Genomic DNA, 24,578 nt, shown 5'->3' on the forward strand with positions numbered 1-24,578 from the left:
GACTTAACTGAGTTGATATACATCAACTCGTAAAAATGGGTAAAATAATCATGCGTGTAAAAAAAAATATGAATCAAAATTACCTTATAGTAATTAAATTATTGTACTTTGACATTCGGTTATAGTATTTTTTTTATTTTGTCGCGAAAACGTCGGTAGATTAAATGAGATTTATCTTTCCAAATACACTGTTATCTTTTAACATATGTAAATAGATGAAGTACACGAGATTTATCTTTCCTGGCACACTGTTAAAAGAGTAGCATAAATTTCTATAATTGTGTACTCTACAAGAAAAAAAATACCTGGCATTGTCATTTTCGTGCAGCTTCTCATGATTTGTCATACGTCATACGTATCAAATATCAAGTGACAAAATCCACACTGAAACATTTTGGGAAATAAAGATTCGCAATCATTAATCCGCGATGTTGTGTGTTCACGAAATTTCCAATCCTTACTAGTAAAGTTAAAAAAAAAACCAAACTAATAATGTAAATTTTGATGTTTTACAAAACTAAGATTCACTCATTGGACGTTCTCTGTGAAGCGTAAAATACAGTTCGCATAACTTCAATTACAATCAATACATAATCGATCCCCTCCCCTTTTTTTCTCACTGAATATGTCACCATCATTTACTTGTAATTCGATTGAAATTTTTTTCGATCCAATGTACTCATCAACATTCAGTGTCAAGACAATAAAAATATATACATGATCAGTTCTGAATTAATATCTTCCCTTTCCTTAATCTTGACAGAAATGCAGATAGTAGTAATTTCTTAAGAAAACAACAAACACAAATTGGGATCAGGACAGAGTTTCTTTATTTATTCTTTGTATTTTTGTATTTTTTTATTTTTTTAATTTTGATTTCAATGTTACGACATGTGTAAGAATGCATCAGATCGTCTTTAATTTAATACATAATGTCCTTTTGTGTGTTCAAGACAGGCATCGACATGGATCGCTTGGGACACGGGAATGTCGTTGATCGATTAGTTCTGATCTCCCTCAGTTCAAGCTGATCAGAGTTCGACGGTACTGAATTGGCGGGGCGTCGTGATAGAACGTAATTCTTCCGACATGTCGTCAAGAGATATCGAATAATTAACACACAACTGAGTACCAGACTCGTCACTATTGCAGTAAATGCCATTAAAAATGCCTCGTTTGCTAAAAAAAACAAAAACAAAAAACTGAGATTACAATTGACAGAATATTTTAACTTAACTGTTACAGATTTCATAATTTAAAAAGTATACAGTAAAGCAATTATTTATTTGATTAGATTTCTATTATATTTTGTTCTTGAGTAGAAAACTTTAAATAAGGTATGACAGCCTACCTTTAAATTCTCATTTTACATGCACAGCTCATGCAAAAAAAAAAGAAAGAAAAAAATTAAAACATACATGCATTAACTTTTATTTTTATTTTTTAAGTGGATTGATTAAAACGTTCAACTTCATCTGATTCTTCTTTATCGTCAACAGAGTCGTCATTGTGAATATAAATAGGGTTTTGGATCTGATACATTTGGTGATAATTATTAGGCTGTTGGGAAGTGTGCCGGTGTCGTTTTTTATTTCTTTTTTTAATGAGAGCATATACAGACAAAAACGTGCATATAAATAAAATGGGTGTAATTATGTAAACATATATCATTTGGTCTTGTTTCGTACCTAGGGAATTCCTGTCAATCGAACTGTCTGTGACGTTCCTCTGATGCAGCGTAGCTGTCGTCAGGTCCGTCAATACAGTAGTCAGGTCATTTGAGGTCAAGGACACGTTAGATTCGTGCAGAGTTGTGCGTCCTGGACGTAAATTGATTGTTTAGGGGGGGGGTTCTTGCAAATCAGTGCTGATAGGTGTCAAACTCGTAGTTTTCTGAAATGTGGCAGTAAATACATTGGGTGTAGTAATTTCTTTTAAAAGACGTGAAATTTGAGTTTTAATTTCCGATGACGACATATCATGCACAATTTGGGGTTGGCTAGGTACCGTGCGATGATGTGAGGAATGCATATTAGTAAATTCGTCAGAGGTAGTAGCAGAATTAGTCAAAGTAGTTGTAGCTTTAATTCCGTCTGTCACTGAAAATTGATTTAAAGTTCCAGAGTCTTTATTCTTTGTGAAATCTAAAATGAAATGAAAAATTAATTGCGCTAAAGGGGTGAGATAACCTTTCACTTCGTCAGCTGACTTTATGCTTCTTTTAAAAAACCGATAATGAACATTTTGTCCGAAAAAGAGAACATAAAAATTCATAACGATTACTCACTTTTGTTGAGTTCTTCTGTAAATAGTGCTGAATTCAATGTGGACATTTCTAACAAAAAAAATCAAATCCAAATACAATACATGTTGCGAAAATATTAATAAATTTTAATAATTCACAAATTAAATGAAATTTAATTACAAGGAAATGGTAATTACCATGAAAATTAAACAATGTATTTTACACATCACCTGCCCGTCTACAATTATTTAGTTTAACCCGGATACTGATAAGATCTTGCGTAAAATAGTACAAAGGACTTTTCGGTACCCCGTGTCAGGCAGGTGATATTCGAGTCGAATGTCATGAAACCCTGTACTCGTAATCAAAGATAGCTTGTGGTCATTGCGCAATTGGATGATAATTTTCATCCTCCCTTATTGATCTTAATCATTAAGTATTGATTTAGCAAAAAATAAATATCGTAGTGTTTCTTTTTATAATGAAGTGTTAATTAATTATCCTTTCTTTATTATTTAAATACCTGGACAAATGAAACTTCTCCCACTTCTCTGCATCACTATTTCTTTAACCTGGGTCGAGCAGAATTTTTTAAACTTTTCAATGTCGTCGCAATCTCCATGGACCATGAGCTGATTTACCGTAAATTCTGGCTGTAACACAAGTTTAATGATTTGGCATTCTACCTGGACGACCGGTCTTAAAATCGGACATGCATACACATGTTTACAGGTTTCCATGAAGCTGATGATCGTGCAAGAACAACGGGGGGGGGGGGGGAGGGGGGTCTTCAGATAGACTCATCCCCAGAAATAAAACAATGATAGCAAAAAGCATTATGAGTGGTACTTTCGTGTTTCGAATGAAATCCAAATGTAGACTTGGAATAGTTTGTCACCAAATTTTTATACCGGTCTCATTCGACTTTGGTATTTGACTTTCCACAATGTCAATATTATATCTCATTTAATGCCATTTATTCTCATACCATATCGTTAAATTAGATAACAATACCCCATTTGACTGTATACCTAAGTCACCTAAATTTTGTTTTAAAATAGAGACCATATTAACCCCTATACCAATGACACTCTGACTTTTCGCATTGAAAAAAAATACATCTCCGACAGTTAATCTACCAGTTGATGAGAGAAATGCAGAGAGAGAGAGAGAGAGAGTCAGAGAGAGAAATCCCATACATCATTAGACAATATGCTATTGTTTCTTTAAAAAAAAAATTACATCGAGATTTTCAAAGCTGATCATAATTCTAGTACATACTTCGTTATGAACTAAGTGTTAAAATTTAAAGAAAAGGGGGGGGGCGGGGGGGGCGGGCGCGTAGAAAGGTGAGGGGCGGTAACATTGGTTACGTGTTAACGCTAAAAATGAAAAAAATTAATTAAATTATGACTAAACAAATGTTGAACCTTTCATGTATTCCAAGTAGGCTGTTTCCTCCAACTCTTTATATTTGTTGTCAACTGTCCCCCCTCCCCCATTATTCGTGTTCATTATATTTTTTTAACCAATCATTTTCACGACAATATTTTCGTATTCAAGAAAAACGAATATATAACAAATTGGAGAAAATTGTAAATATTCACCTTGTTTTCCCCCGAATTTTTGACATCATTTTTGGATTTGTACCTTGCGGAATTTCATCATTAAAAACAATGGCCAGGTCAGTAATTTATCTTTTTACTTAAGACGACAATATTAGCCTTCCTGTTTTACAATAATTAAAATTAGTTTAATTCGAATATTTTAGCAACTGCATTTGCAACCAAAAAATTCTACTCGTTGAATTGCTGGAGAGAGCACTAACGCTCGTGGACGAATGTCCATGCTCGTAAGTTATTTTTTATTTGACAATAACAATTAATTTTCGCTAATTAACTATCGATCCTTTTTTTCACAAGTGTTTCCAACTTTGAACAAAATGTTCATTTTTTTTTTTAAATTTCTCTTGATCTTTTTTTTTAAGACACAGTAGAAGATGGGCAAACGCCTCCACCCCTGTAATGTAGGTTTCAGTTATTTTTTAAAAATCGTTCTTTCTCATTAACTTTGTAAATTTTCAAAGTTCAATCATGACTAGATTTGGGGTTATTTTAAAGGAAATCATCCTTTTTGTTTTATTCAGAGCTACACCCGTGAATGGCGGCAAGGGGTCAGTAATTCTCAAGTTCATACTTTTTTTTACATCAGTAATATAAAAATAAGATAATTAAACAATAAATTCAAAAATCATGAATTCAAAATCATTATCTTTTTTAAGATTAAAAGAAACCCCAATGGCGCCAAAAAGAAATTGGTAAGTAAAATATCAATATAATGAATAAATAAGGGAGGGGGGGGTATCCGATATCAAAAGCTATCTTACAATGCGTGAATTGTCTTTCTTTTACTTAGTCTACCGAGACGACTCTTGACGGGGGGGGGGGGGGGTGAAGATGGATCCCTGCAGTGGGAACTCTCCCCCATTGGGTTAGATTTTTTTTGGATCACTCACACGTCGTTTTATATCAAATATAAAATGAAGAAATTTCAATTATTTAAAATCAATATACTGTGTTTACAGTGTAGACTCCGACGTCAACAACACAACGCTGAAGAGATCCTTGTAGGTTTTTTTTAAATTTCTTTGTTTCGAATAGACTGACAATTTTTACATTGCGAAAGAAAATCATGTCTTTTCTTAACCTTTTTTTTTCTCAGTTCTGAGGTTCTAGCTATTCCCTTGTAAGTCATTTTTTTATCTATAATACACTACCTTAATTATCTGAAAGTTTTACATAGTCATACATTTTTTTGAAGAAGTAGCTCGTTTCTGATCAAAAAATGTGTATTTTAATTGTAATAATAGCGACCTGTCAGGTTTGGACGAATCAGTCTTTATATCGGACGACGATCAAGACGAAAGTCACGTCCCTGCGTAAGTTCATTCACTTATTCATGTATTTATTGTCTCTCATTTCATTATTATTTGAAATCACTAACTCTAACAATTTTAAATTTCAGATCCCAAAAGGAGACACCCCAAAAGAAGACAATGTCAAATTAATTAAATAAATAATGTATTATCTTGCAAAGAGACTTTTTCTTTCTACTGTATCAAATATTTTTCATGAGAAAAAGATTGGTAAACCTTTTTAGCAGAGATATACTTCTATAATTTGACGATTTTGCTGATTGGATACTTCATTCATGCAGGGATCCAACAAAGTTTTCAAGGATGTGGAAATGAGTAAAAATTGCAGAAAAATTCTTTTTGTAAAATTGAATTAAAAATATTGACAAAAATATAATTAAACATCAGATTCCCCCATCCTTGAAAATTATTTTGGACTTGCGGACGGATCACTACGCAACATTCATGCACGTTTCTAGAAAAGGAGGAGGAGGGGACGAGTCAGAGATACCCTTCAAAATTCCATTTTTTTTAATTAAATTATAAAATTTCAAAAAATACACCTCGAATCCCCTGGTAAATTCAAATAACTGTCAGACACCCCCCCCCGTCTCCTTTCGATTTTTTTTCTTGGATCCGTGCATGACATTCCTTCCTGTTCATTTTAAAAAAGAAGAAAATACTGAAATCATGTAAAAACAAATTTAATTATTTAAAAAAAAAACAATCTTCTTCTTGGAAGACCTCGCCGATCTACTCTGTCCTACTCTGTTGCCGGGCCCCATCTACTCTGTCCTAGGTCTGAAATTAAAGAGAAAAAAAAAGATATATATATATAAAATTGGTTTTGAAAAAAAATGAAAATTACAAATACAGTTCGTCATATTTTGAAAGAGAAATGTTAAGAGCTTGTTCGTATTTTCATGTAAAAAAAAATACATTGGTATGAGAGAGAGTGAGAGAGAGAGAGAATTTTAAACATTGAATTACCTCTTTGCTGAGCGGAGATTATATTTCCCCCCCCCCCGCATGCGCCCGCGGTGGTGGGTGTGCCAGAGACCTGGCTGGAGTCGCCCGCGGGGGTGGCTCTGGTAGCGACCTAGCTTGGGGTGGCGGGGGTGGTGCAGATTGTCTTTGGGGGTTGAGCCCTTGCCGGGGTTCTATTTCAAACTATGTATAAAACAAAAGACATAAGTATGCATCTATGCTACAAAAATTTTTACTGGGAAACTTTACATGCAAACTGAATTTAATATGACTCAGAATGAATGATTTAAGAGTTTCAAAAATATTAATATAAAACAAATAAGTACATACACGTTCCTTTGGAACAGTTTCTAAACCTCTGCTCCTCCTCCTCACTCGGGCGCAGTGTCTCATCATCCTCTTGGCTATCCACCCGAGCAGGAGGAGGAGGGCCAGAACCAATGCGGTTATACTAATGTCTAGAGCTGTAATAAAAAAACCCCAATGAAAATTGATCTATTTTCTTGTTGAAATCAATACAGTAATGTATTTTAATATAATAAGAATATCAATACACTTTTTTTAATCATTAGTTGACTTATTTCTTACATACACAAAACTTTCAGTGTCAGGTATTAATACATCATGTGAAAAAGGACAATTTCTTGAACATATATAATTAAAACATGATGGAATAAATTGAAAGAATAAAACCATGCAAAACCGATTATTAATCAGATAAATATAAGTTTTAAAAAAGATAAACATAATTACTTTGATTACTGTATGATTGGTGTTCCTGAAGGTCTGGCTGTTAGTCTGAGTAGTGGGAGAGGGGGTGGTGAGGGGTAGTAGGTTCCTTACCTAAGAAGTGAAAGGAGGGGGGGATGTCTAACACAAGTAGTAATACAGGTGGGGGCGAAGGCAGTATGTGTACTAGCCTGAGTAGTGAGGGCGGGGGGGGGGGGGGGGTAGTGTGTATACTAGACTATGTAGTCTTAAGGGTGTAATAGTGTGTGTGCTGACCTAAGTAGAAATGACAATGGAACAATGTTCATGAAACTGGGAATAGATTGATGCTTGTGGTTATGCTAGGGGATGAATACTCAAGTGCATAACAGGGTAGTAACCAGGGGTTGGGTTAACACGCGTGTCCGTTCACTGTCAATCGTTATGCTCGTCGAGGTTGAACGATGAGGGATTGTATCTGAAGTAAACGAACAACTAGAAACAATATACATGAGCAAAAATACCAAAGTACTATCCTTCGGCGTTTGTAATGAAAATAACAAGAAAAAAAAACAAAAAAAACAAGAAAACAAACAAAACGAATAAATAACAAGAACACGAATAAATAACATTGTCAATACAAAACCAACTCAACAAACAATGACTTACATTCATCGGACTCTTGGTCCCACATTCTGGGAGTGATAAATTGCACTGAAAATAAAACAGAATCATAAATATTTCATCAAAAAATATATAACCGTATTATCATTTCGAACACATGTAATGCAACCGCTATTTACCTGGCGGGCACACAGCACGTCCGTTAATCAACCTACAGTTCGTGTTCATGTTGAGCGGCGATCGATCTGGTCAGAAAATGAAATTGTCGAAGTTACATTTCTTGTAGTCAGCAGTATTTTACGATATTGCGATTGGTCGAAATTGCTTCAAACTGACAGGGGGCGGTGTTTTCTCACGCAGTAGAGTTCCTCAGGATTAACCACTTGTTAAAGAATGAAAGAAAAGATAGACAGAAAAAACATTCCTTGTAGCTAGCAGCATTTTCTACAATATTACAATTGGTCGAGATTGCTTCAAACTGCCAGAAGGTGGAATGTTCTCACGCAACCGTGTCCCTTAGGTTAAAACATGATAGAGAATGAAAGAAAAAGATAGATAGAAAAATATTCACGTTCAGGCATCCTTACTCAGACATTTACGTTCGGGTATCTTTACTCAAGCGACAACGAGATTTAAATCTACCCAATCTCCGTATCATTACTCAAACAACACCGATATTCAAATCTAGCCGATCTCCATTCATAGTTTCCTCTCTGTATATTTAAAAGGACACCTTTCACTCCATATCGATTTTCTTTTACTACGCTCGGGTAATCGATCTCCTCCATTTTCATTCATATGATCGTGTCCTTACTCTAACCCTGTTTTAAAAGTACACGTTCAGTTTTACTACACTCAGGTCTGCTTTCCCTTTCCTCTTTGTTAAGGTCAATGACAAATACTTGCTTTTGTCATCTCCATACAATACCCCGTTGTGTTTTGATGGTCTACATATATCGGGTCGGGTGACCACCCCCCACCCCCTACAATACCCATTGTGTTGTGGGGTTAAAAATCTTCATTTTCTTGGGGGGGGGCTATAAATCTCCATTGTCTTGGGGGGTTATAAATCTCCATTGTCTTGGGGGGTTAAAAATCTTAGGGGGAGAGGTGGGACAGGTGGGGCAGGTGGTCCCCACCTGCCTCCAATCGATACTCCCCCATTGTTCTCCTATTGTTCTTTTTTAAACAATTGCCCATTGTTTTGGGGGGTTAAACAGACGCCTATACTACTCATATCAATCCTTACAGAAAGCAGACCCAAACCAAACCCTGGTCTGCTTTCTCTATCCGCACAGGTTCTGCCTCTGGTCTGCTTTGGAGGACCCGGAGCTGACCTCAGGCTGACCCAGGGCGTACAAACAAAGCAGACCCCGGTGTGAGAAGCAGAACCTCATATTGCAATTGAAAAATGACCAATTGTCTATATTATTTGAAGCAGACCACGACCAAAGCAAAACCGAGATCAGCTTTTCGGTTCTGCGTTGGTGATACACGTAAGTCTTGTCTGTTTGGTGCTGTAAAAGTCCTAGTAAATCAATCAAAAATGAATTAAAACTAGTGCATGGGGTTGCATTGAGTGGAGTTTTCTGAATTTTAAGTAAACAAATATTATTTGTGTAAAATATTCATTCTATAATGCATCATTCTTAGAAAAAAAATAAAAAATTGGTGCAGAGGATTGCAATGAAATATTATCACAGGATTTTAAAGTTAATATTGTTGCGTAAATTATTTATTTCACGATGTATTATTCCAAGTATGAAATAAATGTACAGTAAACCAATCTAAATAAATCATAAATTCACCTGGGGACTGCATTTAGAGAATTCTTTGAATGATACTTGAACAAATATCATTATGTGTAAAATATTCATTTTTATTGCACCATTTCCAGTATAAAATAAATATACAGTAAATCAATCTAATCAGATACTTCAGGGGAGTGCAATTAGAGAATTCGCTGTACTTAAAGTTCTCTGTATAAAAATCTGTAAATCAATCGAAAAAAACCGCATATCGTACAAATGACTGTCAATAAAGAAATATCGGAGTTTTAAACCAATTGATATGCTCCCTTTTTTGTAAAATATTACCACCTATAATTAAAAGAATTCTGTATGTTGACATTTTGGATATTTTTTTTTAATTCTATGGTTCCTAATATAATGAATAGGGGTAGAAAAATTATTAATAGCTTCGCGGTTTATAATGCGTAAACTGCCCTAACCCATTTTACAGATTCATATTAGTATAAAAGAATTATACGAATGTACCTCCAGTTGTAAGTAATTGAAATATTTAAATAATGGAAGGTATATCGTTATTAGAACCATTTCATGGTGTTGAATTGTACATTTTTTTTTTAGTTTTTTTAGCTCTAAACTTTATCATTATTTGTTAATGCAATTATTTATGAAAACAGTTATGAAAATGTTTACATATAATAATAATAAAGGTTAACATCATTGAAACTTTACTAAACATCATTGAAACTTTACCTACTTGATTCTGGTTGTAATGCGATTTCCAACTAGCTAACAAAGTTATTTTATATCGTATAAATATAACCAGAAACAAAATGATGCCTTCTTCGTAATCACAGTTTTCTACTAAATTATTCAATGAATTTGTGATCCCCTTTGAGGAATTGTAATAGGGGGTGAAAATGAAAAAAAAGGTCAATAATTACCTTTAGTCTGTTTGTTGTGTTGTATTTTCAAATTCGTACAAATAATTTAAGTTCAATTTAGAGAACAATATTGTATATCTCATGAAATAATTCACCTATACTAGTATCTTTTGTGTTTCACTAGGTTTTACATATTACTAGTACATGCATGCAATAATTTGTGATTTGAAGTTTTAGGTTGTTTTTTTTTTTTGCTTTAAATATCTATAATATAAAATCTACTTCACAGAAAAGGAAGTCAATGAAAATGACATAAGGTAATAACTATAGTGGATGCTTGATCAAATAAATACATATACAAAGATGTATTGATTGCCTGACGTCAGAGGTTTTAAAGTTAAATTCTCCGAAACAGTGCAGACAATGGGATCAAGCAATATCATATTTCACAGAAAAGATTAACCGATGCATGTTTAAGGTGTCGGCATTTACATTCACAATTGATGAAAACGTTATATTGGATGTAATATAACAACATCAAGCAATAGTTTTCAAGTAAAGGGGATGCTCACCATGCAGTGCACGTGTGTAATCCTGATTTAAAAATAGATCAGCATTCCACCATATTAGAACTGTGAAAAAGGGGGAGGGGGTCATCGCAACAAGTTGTGACATATTGCCTATTACGATTCAATGTAAGTAATAATTGGTGTTGGATTATCATTATTACAAGTGTGTCATCAGTCTGGATTAAAACAAATATATATTTATACAGCAGGAATGTTTACTGTAGGAACTAAATCACAAAAAACGGGTTGTGACCCGATTTTCGTTCAGTTGGGCGATTTCATTAATCTTGAAAAGGGGTTATAACTCGCGGGTCTTACTTAATGTACATTACTACATTTAACAACTACTAATCAAGTGTGTTTAATTATTTGACAGATATCTTCCAAAACATCCGATCCAAAGTATAATATACATGTATGTAGCTGTTACAAAACAAATGTCAAAAATTCATCTGACCCCCTCCCCATGGATCTCTGCCAATGGATGAGTTCATCAAGATCTCAGCCGTTGCGTGAATGGTAAAGCAGGACTTCGCGCCAAAATGTCTCATTCATAGTTTTTGCGCGCCGATTAGTGGACCAGTCCGTTGGGATCATGCGAATACCACAGAGCACATCGTGCTTTGTAAATATCACAGGCACGTAGCATCGGGGGTTGGGTTGGGAGTGGGGGACTGCTTTCCCCCTCCCCTCTTTTTTTGCAGCAGGCACTTTTCTTAACTTTTATATAATAAATTGAAATATCATGGATTTGCCCCCCCCCCCTTCACTTTTATAGAAGCATGTATTAAATAAAACTGCAAATAAGGAATTGAAGTTACAGTTAGGTTTCTTTTTCATGAATTTGAGAATTCACCCTTTTTTTAATTGCTTGTCAAGATGATTTTGATGAAGCTGCCTTACACACATTCAAAAAACAAAACGTGTTTGTGTACTCTTTCATATTTTATATGGTTGGAAATTTCAAAAAACGCCTTTCAGTTAATTTTACATCTTAATATAACAAATACAATTTTAAAATAAAAATGACTATTTAATCTCCAGCTTTCAAGCTGCACGTATATGATATGTGTACATTCCTTAAAAAAATAATGAATAAAACAATTGAATTTCAAGCGATACTAGTGTATATGTACATAATTGTACATGTTCTTGATCGAAAAAAGACTGACATTTCGTCTTTAATTTGCACGTTCCGTTTATAAATTTATGATCAGCAGCGAAAATTAAAATTCATTACTGATAAGGTAGCCTAATTGATACATGCATGCTTCCATTGAATAATTTTGTTTAATCAGGCAAGCTTTTTGGAAAGCTATTACTTGTATAATTCTATACAAATGTACGACTAAGTGATAAGGTTGACATTTTTACGTTATTGATTTTTCCTATAATTATTATATCCGCTTGCGTCCAACAGTATGTACGTTATACATTTGATTTGTAATGTTTTCACAGAAAAAGGCACTTGGAAATTGTCAATATTTAAACATATCAATGTGAATAGGACAAACATTTACTGACTGATTGGTCCTGAAGGATAAAGGAAGATACTCCGGGATATAATCAAAGTTTAAGTCAGAATATAGTTCAAACGTGGTTATGTATTAAGGACCTGTAGATGAAAAGAATCTAAAATGAATTTCTGGGCAGCGGTCTTTTATTTACATGGTTTTATGATAGTACATTCTTATGAACAATTTTTCATTAAACGAGGCCATGTGCTGTCCACACCCTAGAAATCAAGTCTACTGTAGAATGTGCATTGCATTGTGCCATGAATGTACTTTGTAACGCTACTGACCTTTGCTTTCTTGACGGTTTGTACACTTGTCGATTCCGCAGTGGACACACAAACCTTTCCAATACCACTACACAATGTGAATATTTTGAAATCATAGCTGTAAGTATTATTCTCTTATTAAGACCTTAATCTTGGAACAAATATAGATGCTATTGACATGGAGCTCAATTCACCTCATTATTTGAACTTGGCCTAATATTGTGTATCAAATTATATGTAGACCGTACCTTCAATTTAAAGACTTAACTTTGACAACACGGATAAATTATACCGAGTTAGGATGAATGCCGATGAACTGGAATTCGTTACCTCTAGAAAAAAGACAATCAAGTACTAATAGTTTGTTTAGAGCGAATTTACTTGTACTTGCCCGCATGGCGAACGTTGTTAAAATGTACTCCATACTGGACTTATTCAAATTGTGCACTGTAAAGAGACATTAAATTATGGTGTTTAAAATAGGGTATTTCTATATTCAGTTCCAGATCCGCTCCTGAGTTTCCATGGGATGACGTAAATAAATCGATGAAGGTCAACTGCATTTTCTTGTGCCTTTCTGGCTTTCTGACCTACATTAGCTTCCATTGCATACTTTCTGAATTACAAAATGTATTAATGAAAATTATATAGAGAAATAATTTAAGTCATTCATGGATCTCAATAAGACACAAAAACACATCCACTATGGCTACCGGGGGTTCCCTATACTTGTCTATCAGACGCCGTGTAAGACGAAATCTAGAGGAACATTTTTCAGAAATAGAAAGTTTAAGTAGACACGATATTGAAGAAACATTAAGTAATTCATCTCAACAACAAACCTCAAATACACAGTTGTCTCACGTTGATGACAATGTAAATAGGGTGGATCAAGACCCTGAAAATTCAGATTTGGGAGAGCTGTCAGAAAACGAAGACAGAAATTCAAATGATCATGATGATTTTGAAAATAACATGGGTACTATTGCTAGTGATTCCTCTGATAAAGATTATGAGTCTGAATCAGAAAATAATCATGCATCATGACCAGGAATCTTTTAAAGAAGACTTACGGAATTGGGCTGTTACCCATCTAGTTCCAAATTCCACCATTTCTGATCTGCTTAGCATTTTGAGAAAACAACATCCTTATTTACCTAAGGACCCACGAACTTTATTAAAAACAAAAGTCAATCAAGTGTGGTGGACAATATTATCATTTTGGAATGTCCTCAGCTTTGAGTCAGCAGCTCGAAACTCATTCATCGAGTGAATCTTTGCGTGATCAATTTTATGAAAAAATTCAAATAAATATTGATTGTTTACCTTCGTTTAAAAGTGCCAGTGACCAATTCTGGTCAATATTAGGAATGATTGCAAATTTAGAACTGAAAAAACCCTTTGTTATTGGTCTGTATCATGGGATAGCAAAACCAGATAATGTGGACCAATACTTTGAGGACTTCGTTAATGAGTATTTAGACATACAAAGAAACGGAAATCAGTACTCTAGGTAGATGTTTGAGGTAGTGATTGATTCAGTGATTTGCGATACTCCTGCTAGGGCCTATGTTAAATGTGTTAAATCGTTTTCAGGCTATCATGGGTCCGACAAGTGTACACAAAATGGTACATGGATAGGTAAAATGGCATACCTTGAGACTAATGCACCTCTCCGTACAGATGCTTCATTTGCAAATAGAGATGATGAAGATCACTACAAGGGTGTTTCTCCGTTAACACAGATTCAAATAGGAATGGTATCTCAAATACCTTTAGAGTATATGCATTTAGTGTGCTTATGAATAAATGAAACGTTTGCTTCTTTTGTGGATAAAAGGTCCTATTGTGTTGTAGACTTGGGACAAGGGTTATTGATCAAATTTCTTCTGCTCTACATAACTAAAAAAACAGCATTCCATCTGAATTTGCAAGAAAACCTATATCTTTGAAAGAAATTGAAAGGTAGAAGGCTACTGAATTCAGACAATTTTTTATACACAGGAATAATTGTTTTACGTGGTGTTATTCATCAGAATATGTATAAAAACTTCAGCTCCTGGATGAGGGGGGTGTAGAAGCTGTCCCAGTGAGATGGCGAACAAATGATGAAAAGGAATGTTTCTTGCCACAGTTTAGAACCAAAAAGTCGACAAATGACTCGAGTAAAGAGTCGTCAGAAACTGAAATGCCAGTTGTGCAGAAGAGACAGTCTCCTAGGAAATCCTAAAAATATTAAATTGTTGATTTGAACTGCATACGGTAGCGATTTACTTACCTGCCGGTTCTCTCTTATGTTGTATTGTAAAGCTGCATGTGAACATGTTTGTATAAACCCTGCTGCTTTCAAGTGGTGCAATAAGTCTTGACTGATTTGTGCACTTGGTAGAAACAGATAATTTTCATAAACAACAAAATATTCATCTAAAAATAAAATATAAATTACCGATCATATCAAACCTTACAGAAAGCAGACCCAAACCAAACCCTGGTCTGCTTTCTCTATCCGCTCAGGTTCTGCCTCTGGTCTGCTTTGGAGGACCCGGAGCTGACCTCAGGCTGACCCAGGGCGTACATACAAAGCAGACCCCGGTGTGAGAAGCAGACCCTCATATTGCGATTGAAAAATGATCAAATGTCTATATTTTTTGAAGCAGACTACGACCAAAGCAAAACCGAGATCAGCTTTTCGGTTCTGCGTTGGTGATGCACGCAAGTCTTGTCTATTCGGTGCTGTAAAAGGCCGTGTAAATCAATCAAAAACGAATAAAAATTAGTGCATGGGGTTGCATTGAGTGAAGTTTTCTGAATTCTACGTAAACAAATATTATTTGTGTAAAATATTCATTTCATAATGCATCATTCCCGGAAAAAAATATAAAAATTGGTGCAGAGGATTGCAATGAAATATCACTGGATTTTTAAGTTATTATTGTTGCATAAATTATTTATTTCATGACGTATTATTCCAAGTATAAAATAAACACACAGTAAACGCATCTAAATAAAGTATAAAGTCTTCTGGGGACTGCATTAAGAGAATTCTCTGAATGATATTTGAACAAATATCATTATGTGTAAAATATTCATTTTTATTGCACCATTTCCAGTATAAAACAAATATACAGTAAATCAATCTAATCAGATATTCAGGGGAATACAATTAAAGAATTCGCTGGACTTAAAGTAAAATACTGTGTTCTCTGTATAAAAATCGTAAATCAATCGCCAAAAAAAACGCATATCGTGCCAATGACTGTAAATAAAGAAATATCGAAAGTTTAAAACCAATTGATATGCTCCCTTTTTGTAAAATATTACCACCTATAATTAAAAGAATTCTTTAGGTTAATATTTTGGATTTCTTTTCTTTTTTTTAATTTGATGATTCCTTATATGCTGAATAAAGGTAGAAAAATTATTAATAGCTTCGCGGTTTATAATGCGTAAACTGCCCAACCCAGTTTACTGATTCATACTAGTATAAAAGAATTTTGCAAATGTACCTGTAGTAATACGTAATTGAAATTTTTCAATTATGGAAGGTATATCGTTATTAGAACCATTTCATGGTGTTGAATTGTACTTTTTTTTTTAGTTTTTTTAGCTCTAAACTTTATCATTATTTGTTAATGCAATTATTTACGAAAACGGTTATGAAAATGTTTACATATAATAATAGTAAAGGTTAACATCATTGAAACTTTACCTACTTGATTCTGGTTGTAATGCGCTTTCCAACTAGCTAACAAAGTTATTTTATATCGTATAAATATAACCTGAAACAAAATGATGCCTTCTTCGTAATCACAGTTTTCTACTAAATTATTCAATGAATTTGTGATCCCCTTTAAGGAATTGTTATAGGGGGTAAAAATGAAAAAAAAAAGGTCTGTTTATTGTGTTGTATTTTCTAATTCGTACAAATAATTTAAGTTCAATTTAGAGAACAATGTTGTATATCTCATGAAATAATTCACCTATACTAGTATATTTTGTCTTTCACTAGGTTTTACATATTACTAGTACATGCATGCAATAATTTGTGATTTGAAGTTTTAGGGTTTTTTTTTTGCTTTAAATATCTATAATATAAAATCTTCTCCAGAGAAAAGGAAGTCAATGTAATTAATACAAGAGGCCCATGGGGCCACATCGCTCACCTGAGCAACAATGGGCGTTCAAAAGATAGTGTGCCGTATGGTCCCTCGGTAGAATAACAAAAAATAAATATTGTAAAGTATTCGAATTTTACACTTATTTTTGCATACACGTAATCTTTGACATTGTACCTTCATGAAATATTATTTTTTACCAGAAAAAGAAAATCCTACGCAAGATATAGAACTAAACATTTGGTAGGAGTACACTGTTAACAATGTTCCAATGCCCTATATTTTCGTTCTGCCCCCCCCCCCCCCCCCCCAATTTTGTAAAGCGATCAAAATATATAAGAGCAAATATGAACATTTTCTTCCTCAACTACTTACTAGTTATTGCATTTAAAAACAATTAATGTATTAGTTATTGTTTTTAGCTCACCTGAGCTGAAAGCTCAAGTGAGCTATTCTGATCACATTTTGTCTGTCGTCCGTCTGTCCGTCTGTCCGTAAACTTTTCACATTTTCAACATCTTCTCAAGAACTACTGGGCCAATTTCAACCAAACTTGGCACAAATCATCCTTAGGCAAAGGGGATTCAAAGTTGTGAAAATGAAGGACCACACTCGTTTTCAAGGGGAGATAATTAGAAATTAATGAAAAATTTCGAGAAATTTTCAAAAATCTTCTTCTCAAGAACCAGAAAGCCAGGAAAGCTGAAACTTGTGTGGAAGCATCCTCAGATAGTGTAGATTCAAAGTTGTGAAATTCATGACCCCCGGGGGTAGGGTGGTGCCACAATGGGGGGGGGGGGGTCGAAGTTTTACATAGGAATATATAGAGTAAATCTTTAAAAATCTTCTCAGAAACTAATCAGCCAGGAAAGCTGAAACTCGTGTGGAAGCATCCTCAGGTAGTGTAGATTCAAAGTTGTGAAAATTATGACCCCCCAGGGGTAGGGCGGGGCACAATGGGGGGTCGAAGTTTTACATAGGAATATATAGAGTAAATCTTTAAAAATCTTCTTCTCAGAAAACAATCAGCCAGGAAAGCTGAAACTTGTGTGTAAGCATCCTCAGGTAGTGTAGAATTCAAAGTTGTGAAATTCATGATCCCTGGATGTAGGGTGGGGCCACAATGGGGGGTCGAAGTTTTACATAGGAATATATAGAGTAAATCTTTAAAAATCTTCTTCTCAGAAACTAATCAGCCAGGAAAGCTGAAAATTGTGTGGATGCATCCTGAGGTAGTGTAGATTCAAAGTTGTGAAAATCATGACCCCTGGGGGTAGGGTGGGGCACAATGGGGGGTCGAAGTTGTACATAGGAATATATAGAGTAAATCTTTAAAAATCGTCTTCTCAGAAACTAATCAGCGAGGAAAGCTGAAACTTGTTTGGAAGCATCCTTAGGTAATGTAAATTCAAAGTTGTGAAAATCATGACCCCCAGGGGTAGGGTGGGGCCACATGGGGGGTCGAAGTTTTACATAGGAATATAAAGAGTAAATCTTTGAAAATCTTCTTTTCAGAAACTAATCAGCCAAGAAAGCTGAAACTCGTGTGGAAGCATCATCAGGCAGTGTATATTCAAAGTTGTGAAATTCATGATCCCGGGGGGTAGGGTGGGGCACAATGGGGGGTCGAAGTTGTGCATAGGAATATATAGAGTAAATCTTTAAAAATCTTCTTCTCAGAAACTAAACAGCCAGGAAAGCTGAAACTTGTTTGGAAGCATCCTTAGGTAATGTAAATTCAAAGTTGTGAAAATCATGACCCCCAGGGGTAGGGTGAGGCCACATTGGGGGGGATGTTAAAGTTTTACAAAGGAATATATAGAGTAAATCTTTGAAAATCCTCTTCTCAAAAACTAATCAGCCAGGAAAGCTGAAACTTGTGTGGAAGTATCCTCAGGTAGTGTAGATTCAAAGTTGTGAAAATCATGACCCCCCAGGGGTAGGGCGGGGCCACAATGGGGTGGTCGAAGTTTTACATAGGAATATATAGAGTAAATCTTTAAAAATCTTCTTCTCAGAAACTAATCAGCCAGGAAAGCTGAAAATTATGTGGAAGCATCCTCAGGTAGTGCAGATTCAAAGTTGTGAAAATCATGATCCCTGGGGGTAGGGTGGGGCACAATGGAGGGTCAAAGTTTTACATAGGAATATATAGAGTAAATCTTTAAAATTCTTCTTCTCAGAAAATAATCAGCCAGGAAAGCTGAAACTTGTGTGGAAGCATCCTCAGGCAGTGTAGATTCAAAGTTGTGAAAATCATGATCCCTGGGGGTAGGGTGAGGCCACATTGGGGGGGGGGGGTGTTAAAGTTTTACAAAGGAATATATAGAGTAAATATTTTAAAATCTTCTCAGAAACTAATCAGCAAGATGATTCTTTATAATTGTTAAGACTTTGGCTCCAGGACAATTCTTCGGCCTCACAAGAAGGTTAAGAGTTTGATGTTGCTTAATATCCCATATATAAACAATTGTAAAGGATCTTTTTGAGGACTGCAATACTCAACATGTGATATGACTATAAAATCATCCTGTTAGAAAAGGGACGAATGATTATAAACATAAGAATATCCAGGGGGGAAAATGGATTTTATTTTTACAGGATCTACATGTATTATTGTACATTGTCCAGATTGTTTGTATTCTGACTTCATTAAGCTGATTTTATCATACCCATTGTTCCTCAGGTGAGCGATGTGGCCCATGGGCCTCTTGTTTATTTTAAAAATCCCACATGTATAGATGTGAAAAAGAAAATTGTACCTATATGTGCTCAATTCCTCAAATTAAAAACATTCAAAAATTTTATTTGTCTTCTCCATTATAATTAAATGACTGTTATTTACTTCGCGTACTAGCCAGGATAATTTTCCGCTGTGATATTTTCTTAGGAATAGTGATAATTACTTAATCCCTGCAACAGAAATGTGTGAGAACTATGGAAACTGTTTTAAAGATGTCGTTTTTATTTACCCGTGTCTGAAAAACTATCAAAATTGATGTAGATTTCACATTATTTATTGTATAAAGAGGGGGCCCCAGAGAGTAGGTATATACAGAGTATCATTCTTTATTTTGTCTGTACAAGTATTTAACATACTGTAATTCATATAGAATTTCTAATGTTCAACCAAAATTTCAACATCAATCGTAGAATTATAAGCAAGATACAGAGCTCACAGTTCGCCTTGATTTGAGTCATATTCTGTTCACATGAGTTTATTACATTCAGCTTAAGATTTTTAACTTGGTATTTCCTATTCAGCATTTAAAATGGGGAAAAAGAATGGCCTAAGATTTTCAATTCTTTTATTCACTCAAGACCAGTTCACTGGTATTTGAGGTTCAAAATCAGTTTATACAAATGTACACAAACACAGTCAAGGATCACATGTACAGTAGGAGAAATAATGACGAAAAAAGGTTAAGTTTACAATATAATAAGTTGTTAAAGTTGGTTTCTGGAAGAACAGACTTTGAAACTTTTCTTAATAAATATTGACAATTTGTTTACTTTTTAGGTCTTTCCACCTTTCAGGTGAAAGACCTTTTGTTTTTCTTATGTTTTTTATTATTATTATTATTTTTTTTCTTCTCTTTTTTTCCAGGGACAGCTTTTTTGTTTCAAGAGATATTGAAGCATTTTTTTCTTTATGTGACTGGCCATTAAAAGTTATGATACCAAATGACCCTTTGGTTGATTACTCCCTGAACTTACAAAGTTTTTGCCCTTTGTGTACGAAGTGATTGTTATCGCTACTCCTCTGAAACCATAAGAGATAGAGACTTGAAACTTTTATTAACGTCTGTAAGTCACTTAGACGCTCTTTCAATCTATTCATACCGAAAGGTTCCGAGACCCCCTTCTATCAGTTATTGCCCCTGAAAGTATTTCAATTTCCATAAAATCACTTCCAATTTTTTTACTATTTGTCACAAAGACTTCGGACCACTTGGGATGGAAGCGTCTTCCATGGCCGATCAAAATGACGTAAAGGTCAAAGGTCAAGGTCATCTGAAAACCTGTGTATTCATGAGTTTTCGTATCTCTTTTGTTTAGGGTGATATAGAGAATTTGATCAAGGATGTAGTAGGACGTCTTAAGACATTTCAAAATGTAGCCCTTCAGCTCCCGTCTTGTAATAGTTAGTGAGTTATTGCCCCTTTTGTTCGAAATGCTTGTTATCGCTACTCCTCTGAAACCAAAACAGGTAGAGACTTGAAACGTTTACCAATGTCTTCATTACACTTAGAAGTTTCTTCAATCTATTGATCCCAAAAGGGTCCAACGTCCCTTTCTGGCAGTAATTCCCCTTTCAATTTCATTGATTTCACAAACACAATAGAAATAAACACCCCCCCCCCCCTTTTTTTATGAGTGACCTTGACCTTTGACCTTGACCTTTGACCTTGACCTTTGACCTCTTAGGACTGGTGTGTTATAAGTATCTGCAACATCTATCATATCAGATTCATTTATATGTACGAATAGCTCTTTCAAACACAAATTCACCCCCCCCCCCCTTTTTATTTTTAGGTTTGACCTTGACCTTTGACCTGACCTTGACCTTTGACCTTGACCTTAAAGGACTGATGCGTTACAAGTATATTTAACATATACATTTCAGATTCATTTATATGTGCAATAATAAACAACCAACCCCCCCCCCTTATTTTTAGGTTTGACCTTGACCTTTGACCTTGACCTTTGACCTTTGAACTCTTAGAACTTATGAGTAATAAGTGTATGCAACATATATATCGGATTCAGTTTTATGAACAATTTGCCCCCCCCCCCCCCCTTCTTTTATACAAGGATTGAATTCTTATATGAACATGACCCTCGATATTTGAACTTGAAATTTAATATTCCTTTTTAAAATAAAACCTAAAAAAGCGTTACAACCGTTTGTCAGAATTTTTTAAAAAGGTGAAAAACTGCCTGCCATTTGACTCCAGACCGCGTTTTAGACTACGCCTCCAAATAAAAATTCCAGCTCCAGTCAAACTCTGTAGAACTCGGCGAAAATTCATGGGACTGTTCCCCACACCTGAATCTAATTGCCTGCCAAATTTCAAACGAAATGAACCCTATTGAAGAAAGTTATCCACCTCAGCGGCATCGAACCATCGTCCCGAGAAACGAAATTTCAACGCTTCGATATTTGTATCTAATAAATTCATGCTCAAATTTCACTGAAAATCTTTGTTTACATTTCTATCGGCAACCTGTGACGACTTGTGTTGAAGTGCAACGAAAGATAACTCTTCCTTCCCAGACCCCGATTTTAGATGAATTAAATTTACATTTTCTTTCAGTTTGTTTATTTCCCGACTTGGCTGAAATACATGACTGGCCTTAATTCAGTTCCGATTTTCCGTACTTGTAATCCACGAATGCATGACAGTTAGTAGATTTCTAAGCACGTGCATTTCAAATCACAGGGAGAATTCGCATCAGCTGAGCAAAAGTGACGTTCCCACACCTTCAAATACCCGCCGGCGACCAGAGTTTGACCTGACCTGTTGATTTCTTAGTCAACGCTATCCGGCCACATTGTTTACAAGCAGCACTGATTTTTATGAATAAACTGGTGAACAAATACTGCCCTCCCAACCAATCGCTAAGCCCCTATCTATTCTAAAGGTTCCTCAGCGTTGGGTATCAATTTTAGATGGACAGAAGAACGCTTCGTCTCTTCTTTCTATCATCATCCAAATTCACTACACAACTCAACAAGTTTTACCTTCTATCAGATAACAAGCGAAATAGCGTAGTGGCAACACTCTCGCCTAGGAATCTAAGGGTACTCGGATCGATACCACTGTGCGGAACCCATTTTTTTTTTTACTTTCTTTTTCTTCGTAAATTGATTTTTCTCTAATTACTCAATAATTATCAACATTTTCGGGAATTTTTTTGAATCATTATGGAAGGTGGAAAGGCCTCTAATTGTTCCGTGAACAATTAGTCTACTAGTTTAATCTTTAGTTTTTAAGATCTCTGTACAAACATAGAATTGTGAGCAAATCTCTTTATCTTGCTTATAATTCGAAGCATAACACTCAAATATGGTAAGTAAATAGAAATTGCAAACAATTAAACACAAAAAACATGCACTATAACAAATAAAGAACACAACTTATTTTTTCGAAATGAATCATATATATACATGTATATACCTACATATTTCCGACAGCGATATCAAACTCTATTTAAACTGCATAAACTCGAGAAAATGCCGAGCATCTCAACAGAACCTATTGCATTAAGATAATGCCGAATTACCGATATAATGAATTGTATTTTAGTACTTTTTTGATACATCAGATTTTGCTTAATTTGCGCAGGTAAACAGTTAATTGTTTGATTTACCGAAGTCTCTGTTTGATTTGATACGTAAAAATCACGAAATACAGACGATAGGTCCCAGGTTATAAAGCATAAATAATGAAAACGACACGAAAATTAGAACAAGCTAACACCAACGTCATGTGTGAAAACTGTCAACGCATTGAAATATTTAGCCTCAATTTACTTTACAAAATCGGCACCAATATATTTTGCATGTTTCAAAAATTTTCCTTCATTCGCGAACTGTTGCACAACAAGCAAATTCATCATAGTCAGATCGACCCTTTTTCGTATAATGTCATGCCTGCTTTAAACAAAGAACCTCGTTTTAGAAGTATGGACTACGAGTCTTGGTAAAATGGGTATGCAAACCCGGGCCGTGGCAAAATAAAAGCCGGGGCAGATCGGCAATCGTCAATTCCAAATACGCATTATTTTGCAGCAATATTTACAGCAAATACAAATATACTGGTCCATCAAATATCCTGATATTTTAATGAGATTGGCAGATTAATAACTGCCAATCTTTTGTTTTGCCCAGGCCAAGTCTTGTCTACCCATTTTTCCGGATGCCGAGCCCGAAGCTCAGATTTGAAACAGAATTAGACCTTAATTTTTGCAATTGATATGTTCCTTCCCATAAGGATAATTTATGCTAAACTACGTTGAATTGGAATCAGTAGTTCTTGAGAAGATTTTTAAAAATGCACCCCCTTTTTCTACAGTTTCAAGGTTTTCTCCGCTTTGAATACAGATCGGACTTTTATTTCTGCAATTTATATTCGCCCTCCCATAAGTCTGCTTTGTGCCAAATTTGGTTGAAATTGGACAAGCGGTTTTAGAGAAGAAGTTCAAAATGTAAAAAGTTTACAGACGGACGACGGACAAAAGATCACTTGAGCTTTCAGCTCAGGTGAGCTAATAAAAAAATGACATAAGGTAATAACTATAGTGGATGCTTGATTAAATAAATACATATACAAAAATGTATTGATTGCCTGACGTCATTACGTCAGGCATATCTAAGGTTTTAAAGTTAAATTCTCCGAAACAGTGCAGACAATGGGATCAAGCAATATCATATTTAAGGTGTCAGCATTTACATTCACAATTGATGAAAACGTTATATTGGATGTAATATAACAACATCAAGCAAGAGTTTTCAAGGAAAAGGGATGCTCACCATGCAGTGCACTTGTGTAATCCTGATTTAAAAATAGATCAGCATTCCACTATATTAGAACGGTGAAAAAGGGGGAGGGGGTCATCGTAACAAGTTGTGACATATTGCCTATTACGATTCAATGTAAGTAATACTTGGTGTTGGATTATCATTATTACAAGTGTGTCATCAGTCTGGATTAAAACAGATATATATTTATACAGCAAGAATGTTTACTGTAGGAACTAAATCACCAAAAGCGGGTTGTGACCCGATTTTCGTTCAGTTGGGCGATTTCATTAATCTTGAAAAGGGGTTATAACTCGCGGGTCTTACTAAATGTACATTACTACATTTAACAACTACTAATCAAGTGTGTTTAATCATTCGACATTTGTCTTCCAAAACATCCGATCCAAAGTATAATATACATGTATGTAGCTGTTACAAAACAAATGTCAAAAATTCATCTGACCCCCTTCTTA

General features: G+C 34.9%; 2 protein-coding genes across 4 annotated transcripts; one reads left to right on the forward strand and one right to left on the reverse strand.

Moving 5' to 3' along the window:
- The first annotated feature begins 3,702 nt into the window (after positions 1-3,702).
- Positions 3,703-5,187, forward strand: LOC128169488 (uncharacterized). 2 transcript variants are annotated; one of them, XM_052835622.1, is made up of 6 exons: positions 4,339-4,418; positions 4,527-4,562; positions 4,661-4,735; positions 4,830-4,871; positions 4,967-4,990; positions 5,115-5,187. In XM_052835622.1, exons 1-6 carry the CDS (start codon positions 4,339-4,341, stop codon positions 5,185-5,187), a joined length of 330 nt encoding a protein of 109 aa, XP_052691582.1. The 2 variants fall into 2 exon arrangements, 1 of the variants encoding a protein (XP_052691582.1); XR_008241546.1 differs by lacking the exons at positions 4,830-4,871; positions 4,967-4,990; positions 5,115-5,187 and adding exons at positions 3,703-4,097; positions 4,233-4,271 and having other exon boundaries at positions 4,392-4,418; positions 4,661-4,687.
- Positions 5,188-6,167: 980 nt separating this feature from the next.
- On the reverse strand, positions 6,168-10,339 carry LOC128169495 (uncharacterized). Of its 2 annotated transcripts, XM_052835626.1 has the most exons (4): positions 7,658-10,339; positions 7,524-7,568; positions 6,477-6,610; positions 6,168-6,329 (listed from the first exon to the last, which is right to left on the reverse strand). In XM_052835626.1, exons 1-4 carry the CDS (start codon positions 7,704-7,706, stop codon positions 6,168-6,170), a joined length of 390 nt encoding a protein of 129 aa, XP_052691586.1. In that variant the 5' UTR covers positions 7,707-10,339. The 2 variants fall into 2 exon arrangements, 1 of the variants encoding a protein (XP_052691586.1); XR_008241549.1 differs by having other exon boundaries at positions 6,260-7,332; positions 7,658-7,721.
- Positions 10,340-24,578: the final 14,239 nt, after the last annotated feature.

Source organism: Crassostrea angulata, unplaced genomic scaffold, assembly GCF_025612915.1.
Source record: "Crassostrea angulata isolate pt1a10 unplaced genomic scaffold, ASM2561291v2 HiC_scaffold_141, whole genome shotgun sequence".
Classification (NCBI taxonomy): domain Eukaryota; kingdom Metazoa; phylum Mollusca; class Bivalvia; order Ostreida; family Ostreidae; genus Magallana; species Magallana angulata.

Bases quoted from the DNA above. Each gene is read 5' to 3' on its own strand.
- LOC128169488 (XM_052835622.1), top strand. From the start codon at position 4,339: ATGACTAGATTTGGGGTTATTTTAAAGGAAATCATCCTTTTTGTTTTA. The intron at 4,419-4,526 runs GTCAGTAATTCT...ATCTTTTTTAAG, and splicing joins CCCGTGAATGGCGGCAAGGG to ATTAAAAGAAACCCCAATGG. The intron at 4,736-4,829 runs GTTAGATTTTTT...CTGTGTTTACAG, and splicing joins TGGGAACTCTCCCCCATTGG to TGTAGACTCCGACGTCAACA.
- LOC128169495 (XM_052835626.1), bottom strand. From the start codon at position 7,706: ATGAACACGAACTGTAGGTTGATTAACGGACGTGCTGTGTGCCCGCCA. The intron at 7,569-7,657 runs GTAAATAGCGGT...TTTTATTTTCAG, and splicing joins ACGTGCTGTGTGCCCGCCAG to TGCAATTTATCACTCCCAGA. The intron at 6,611-7,523 runs GTAAGTCATTGT...TTTTTATTACAG, and splicing joins GGACCAAGAGTCCGATGAAT to CTCTAGACATTAGTATAACC.